At 40.8% G+C, this 6853-nt stretch overlaps 1 protein-coding gene across 1 annotated transcript in view; it reads left to right on the forward strand.

Moving 5' to 3' along the window:
- The window catches only part of HTR2A (5-hydroxytryptamine receptor 2A), a 44734-nt gene extending 40927 nt beyond the window's left edge, over window positions 1-3807 (forward strand). The window contains exon 4 of the mRNA XM_074943751.1: window positions 2978-3807. Within this exon, the coding sequence (XP_074799852.1) occupies window positions 2978-3777 (800 nt within the window). The 3' untranslated portion in view covers window positions 3778-3807. The remainder of the gene's footprint in view (window positions 1-2977) is intronic.
- Window positions 3808-6853: the final 3046 nt, after the last annotated feature.

Raw genomic sequence — 6853 nt, forward strand, 5'->3', positions numbered from 1 at the left:
AAACAACGGCATTAATGTTAATATGTAACGTTATATTATTAATTACTATGATCAGTGTGGACTGTGGTAGCGCCTAGGGGCTCAAATCACACATCAGAGCTCCACTGTGCTAGGCACTGTACACACATGAACTAAAGAGATGGTCCTTGTCCTAAGGACCTCAGGATGACAGACAATAGATGGACAAAAACAAACAAAAGGGAGGACAATGTAACAATCAAGGCACTAATGAGCAGCAGAAAGAGCACACTACCTGCTAGCCAAGAAGAACTTTCCTAGGAGGGGAGGGGTGAACACTAGGGAAGAATTTGTCCCCAAATACCGGACAAGTCTTCTTCACCTCAGTTTTTCTACTTGAAGAAGTTGAACATAGAGACTAGGATTGTCATTCAGGGGAGTTAGATGCACAACTCCCACTGAAACCCAATAGCAGTTGGGTGCTTTACCCCCTTAGTCTCCTTCAGAAAACCCAAGTTTTCTTGCCCAGTAGGGTAAGTTTGCATGTGTGAAATTGTGTCATAAAAGTCTTGACATCAACAAGGGTAGTAGTGATCACGCCTCTGAAACCTGGGCCCTCTTGTCATTATTTTCAAAATTGCCCTCCACCTCCTGCTGCTCTCTTAAATGCTTTTCTCAGTTGTAATCCACATTGCCTCCTCCCTTCTTTCTGGGGCTGCTGTGGAGAGTTAAGGCTGCAGCTGGGCCTTTTTCAGTTGAAGATTTAAAGCACTCTGACTAAAAGCTTCTAACTAGGCTAAAAATACTGAGTGATGTGCAGTGGGGAGGATAAATCTTTTGTAGGAGGCCTGAGGATAACTTCCCATGGTCTTTTTATTGAAATGCCTGCAATTTTTGGTACAGTTCAATTCAGGTCAAGTCAACCTAGGCAGGGATGATAGTAGTAATCAGAGAAGGGGTGAACTATATGGGTAACACTGAGCCCTGGGCGCCACTGGTTCACCAGCAATAAGGTAGCCTTGGATTCGTGCATCCCCCAGACTCCTAGGTCAATGGGGCTCCTTTGGAGCACTATGAGCAACTTCAAATTGCTCTCTCCGAGCAGAACCTCTGAGGAGAAAAGACAGCAGCGCAAACGTTAGCTGTCTTTCCTTGAAACGTATGTTGAGTTACAGTCATGTAATAAGTTGCAGGGCCAAGTGGTAAACTCCATTCACCTTGGACCGCTTCACCTTCATCAAGCCCATTAGACGACAGCTCTATAGGAGAAGCAATAGTCAGTCCTGCACCAGGGACAGGTTTTGTAAAGGGGATTGTGTGGTACAAAGACAGCCAAACTGTCAGCCAGGAAGAGAGGATGTGGCCCTACCTGACCAAAGATCACCTCCACCCCGGCATTTGTGGGTCCTGTTCTCTCTCCCATCCCTCTCAACCGGGCCTCTGCAAGGGTAACTGCAGCCCCTTTCTAGGATAGTTGTGACAATTTGGGGAATCTGTCTACGTACAACTTATGAATTCCAGTTTGATTTTATAACCTGCCTGCGCCCGTATGTTTTATGACTCTTTTACTAGCACTCCTTGTACTAAGGAGACACGGGAGTGGTGCTGACAAGTCTATTCACGAATAGGCCAATTGTTATACTCTATCAGGACCTAAATAGATCTTACCTAGAGACTAACTCCTGCCTAGATTAAGCCAGTTTTATCCAATTTCTCTGCGGGGGACTGGAATTTGGAGAGTGGAAAATCCCCAAACAAAAGAACTAAGAAATCAGTTGTTAGCACTGGGTCTTTATCACACAGCCTGAGGGTACGTCTACACTCGGGTTCATGGGGCTCAGGCTCATGGCTGGAAAAGTGCTGTGAAGACGCTGGGGTTCAGGTTCCAGACCGAGCTCTGGGACCCAGTGAGGGTCCCAAAATTCAGGCTCCAGGCCACGCCCGGATGTCTATACAATTTTTAGCCCTGCAGCCCCAGTCAGCTGACCCAGGCCAGCCACAGGATTTTTAGCCCTGTGTAGACATAGCCTGAGAGACTTGGAAGGAATCCAGAGGGACACTCAAAGACAAAAGAAGTGTGGGCAGAAGAGAGGAACAGAGGGGTATGGTTTTGTAGCAGAGGGGTCCTTTTAATTGCAAAACCAGCCACAGAAGAAGAAACCTGACTGCAGCAAGGGGAGAGAGTGAATGAGTGAGCAAGTATCAGAGAGGCCACATGCTGGAGGGGTATCCTGGACTCCTTAGAGGACTTGGCCTTAGCCCAAAGTATGCTCTAAAGTGATGAGGAAACTAGGCAGGGAACGGTATACAGGCATTTTATTGTTTTGTCTAGATCTGTATATTTCTTGTGCTAGCTAAAGTAAAAAAGTTGATTGGTTTCTGGAACCCTTACAAAGCCTGTGGGTCTGTTTGCGTCCACACTGTTTGTGTTCACAGAAATTTTTTAACTATAAAATCACCTCAGAAAGAAGCTACCTCATGCATTAATGACCTTGGCACAAAGACCAAGTTTGCTTCATGCCCCTGAAGAGGTGACCTGTAAACTCAGAATGCCCACAAGCTGCAGCCTGCTTAGACCACGGGACGCTTAAGAGTACAGTGTGCGGTGGGACCCAAACCCAGCAATCTGGTGAGTGTCCCGCTCAGGGGAGCTCTACTAGGGCTGTGACCATAGTAACACTCCAAACAGAAGCTTCTCTTCCAAAAATTACATGCTCCAAGACAAAACGTACAAACAGCATTCTTTCCCTGTGGTACCCCTGTCGTCCTAGCTCAAAGGGTGAGACAGGAATGGAATCAGCAGACTGTTGCACATGAGTTGGAAGCACTGGGGGAGTGCTTTGAATTAGTTTTGGAATGTCTTTTAATCTAACCTCTTTGTATCAGTTATAGGTTATGCCGAGTAACTGTATGCCACACTTCTTCACGTTTTGTCAAATGATGTGTATTTTTTGGTATTTATTTATTTATAATTAATGTGCATGAAATTCTCTATTTCTTTTCTCTAACCAATCTTCAGGTATCTCAATGCCAGTACCTGTGTTTGGACTACAAGATGATTCCAAAGTGTTCAAGAAAGGTAGCTGCCTGCTGGCTGATGAGAGCTTTGTCTTAATAGGCTCTTTTGTGGCATTCTTCATTCCTTTAACCATCATGGTGGTCACCTATTTTTTAACTATAAAATCACTTCAGAAAGAAGCTACCTTATGCATTAATGACCTTGGCACAAAGACCAAGTTTGCTTCGTTTAGTTTTCTCCCTCAAAGTTCTCTGTCATCAGAGAAACTCTTTCAACGCTCTTTGAACAGAGAGCTGGGGAATTCAGGAAGGAGGACTATGCAGTCAATCAGTAATGAACAAAAAGCTTCCAAGGTACTTGGTATCGTCTTCTTTCTGTTTGTTGTGATGTGGTGCCCATTTTTCATCACCAATGTGATGGCAGTCATTTGCAAGAAATCTTGTAATGAAAAAGTCATTGGAGGACTGCTTAATGTATTTGTCTGGATTGGCTACCTTTCTTCGGCTGTCAACCCATTAGTATACACACTGTTCAATAAAACCTACCGTTCTGCTTTCTCACGTTATATTCAGTGTCGATACAAGGAGGAGAAGAAGCCTTTACAGCTGATTTTAGTGAACACCATACCTGCTTTAGCGTATAACTCCAGCCAACTCCAGCTAGCACAAATGAAGAGTTTAAAAAAAGAGGCTAAAATGATGGCCAAGGATTATTCTATGGTTACGATCGGAATACATCCTTTAGATAGTGCATCAAAGGGCAGTATTAGCCCAGACAGTGAAAAGGTTAGCTGTGTGTGACTCTGCTAGCCTGTCAACAGCTGCCATGGCACCCAATGGTATGTACTCAGAAAACTTCACCTAACTCTGAGAAGCTTTGATAGCGTTGGAAAATTAGCCCTGTCTAAGAGAACTTCAGTAGCATCACATACTCATGTTATCCAGTTGAGGACAAACAGGGTTAAAATGCTATCAAATGTGCATTTTTTTCATACAGTATTTCAGCTGTTTTAAGCAAAGGCTTTATTAAACTTATTTTTTTAGTATCCTAAATAATATATTTCTTAAAGAAAAAATGCAATTTATTGTATTATTATACCATGGGCTGTGACGAAATTAAAGTGTTTCTTTTCCTTCTGCAAATGAAAACAAAGCTATTGTTTGGTTTACTTGCTGGTTACGTTTGAATTAATTTGTCTTGCTACAATGTAATTTTATTATCATTAACTGAATGAGCACTTTACAGGATTTTACAGGAAAAGAAAACATCAGTTAATTTATGGATATATATTTAAAATAAAATAAATATTAAAGAAAATGCTCTGAAAACCTGTATAGATCAACTATGTGAAAAAATTGGTGTTTTTATGGATATTTTTCCTTTCCAATTACAATTCTGAAATGTTGTTGGCCTTTCTGCCATTTGTTCTGTACTTCAAGTTAGTTCTCTTCAAAAGTAAATTAAATTTGAATGTTCCTTTGTCACTACAAACATTATTGAGCTCTACTTTCATTTTATCCCCTATTCTGAATGTTTCACATACACTGGTTTAGACTTTAAAGTATACTGTTACAAAAAGCCTCTATTGAGCTTGGTTCTCTACTACATTATACTGATTTTACAACAGTGTAAGTGAGGTAACAGGGTGGAAAATCAGGCCTAATGCTGCTAAATAATTTCAGGCTTAATCCCGTTGACATTTCTCTTTACAGCTCCCATAGGTTTCAAATATAATTAACTTCAATGGGCATTCTGCATGAGTAAGGAGTGGGCTTTAATAGAATATCTTTCCCCATTTCTGTTCCTTGTTTTGTTTTAATGTTTCTATAATGAGAATAATTAGAAGACTAGAATTTGGTTTTCCTCCATCACATACGCAAACTGTTTTGCTGTTGTCAGAGGGTTCCTCAGGAATGCTGGGCTCCTTGCATTATTTGGCTACAATCTTAATGAGGGATTCCTGGGCAGATCCTTACATTTTGTGGAGGCCCACTGAAAATAATGAGATTCTGCAAATGGTGTAGGATTCTACCTGCACAGATTTAAATGGCAGCATAGTTAGATTATTTAAAAAGCATCAATATTTTACTTTGATAAAAAGGCCTAATCATGCAAACAGTTACTACCAGGTATAGCATGTGTTTCCACTGAACCCAGTAGGATTCCGTTGAGAGTAAAATTACAGCTGTTGCTACTATCTGCAAGATTGCGTCCAAATACTAGACAATTACATGAACTTTACAAACAGGTATAAGAAAAGCAAGGTACTGTCCAGTTTTAGATCCTATCAACTGAAAATAAAGGTTCACTATTAGGTCAAAAGTTATGTCTTCATTAAGACACTAAGTTTCACCAGCATAAGGAGTGAGTAAATACTGAGTGAGGACTTTAGCATTTGGCCCCAAACCAAATTCCCTTAGATGATGAAAAATGAAACAATCTTAAAAATCTAATTTAGTGCCTATCGCGGCCTTGCACCAAGTGCACGGTGGCATGAGTCATAGGAGCCTTCCCTGGTGCAAAGAACAAGTCACATTTCAGTCTGCACTGACTTCAGTGCAATCATTACTCACTGCTAGTGCATGTCTAGGAGATCTGAGAAGCCACGGTGTTTCCCTGAAGCACAATATTTTCTGAAGCTTCTGAGTGGGTGAGTGCTTCTTCATGCAATCTCCCCCACTGGGCTGTGCTTTACAGACATAACGGAGCATTTAATTTCCACTATTTATACTGTTTGTTTATTTTCTGCATTTTATTCAGCTTGGCCAACAAAAGCGGACTCCCCATTTCTCGAAAATTTCATTTTCTGTCTCTAACAACACTATTACAATGTTGCATTGCTCAGGTTGCAAACTGAAGGGAAATGTTGCAGTCTAAACAAGTGATTTTAATTAATTGTTTTACATTTCATTAAAGGATGTCTATTTATATATGGTTCTTTAAAACTTATTAAAATAAAACCTATATTTTAGACCTATGCTACCTGACAGTGTCCTTTTAATTAATTCATCTTGGTAATAGAGAACTTACCTTTCCATTAGAACGCAATGTACAAGAAATGGATATACGATACTTGATTTTTAATCTCATTAGCTCTCAGATAGTTGCTTATGCAGAGAGAACAACAGTTTTAGCCCAAGAAGCCTCTTTAAACAAAGATGATGGAATGCATAACAGACAAAGATGAATGTCTCTGGATCTTCATAAATATCTTTGACAATTTGATTGCTACTGTACCTGATCCTGCAGCCTTGCTCTTGCAACATTCCCATAGACTTCAATGAGCTTTGCCTGAATAAGGACAACAGCCCCCTAGTTTGCAGTAATAGATTTGTGAGACAGTTAATAAATAGATATCAACTAAGAGATAAATTTTATTGTTGGTAGACGTCAGGATTTAGCAATTTCAAGACCAGAATTTGTAGCGCCCTGCTGATATCTAGCCACTGTCTGAACTGAAATACAGTACTGCTTACTAGGGCTGGTGGGGGGAAATTATTCCACTTCATGAAAAAAATTAAGATTTTGACATTTGCTTTGGTTCCACATCAGAGAAAAATGAGACCTTGTGACATTTTTCATGAAAAAATGACACACACAACACCACCACCACCTCAGCTTAACTCAGCTGTTAGGGCTCTCACCTGGGATGTGGGAGACCCAATTTCAAGTCTCTGTGCTCTGAATCAGCAGGCCGTTGGCTATTTTGGGGTGGGGGTTCTCTCTCTCTCTCTCTCTCTCTCTCTCTCTCTGCCACCCTGGATCTGAGAAACATTTGCAATCTAACAGCATTTTTGATGGAAAAAACCTTTCATCTAAAATGTTTCAACCAGCCTCTGCTATTTAATAATAATTTATTTTTTCAACAGCATCTGA

Source organism: Natator depressus, chromosome 1 (genome assembly GCF_965152275.1).
Source record: "Natator depressus isolate rNatDep1 chromosome 1, rNatDep2.hap1, whole genome shotgun sequence".
Classification (NCBI taxonomy): domain Eukaryota; kingdom Metazoa; phylum Chordata; order Testudines; family Cheloniidae; genus Natator; species Natator depressus.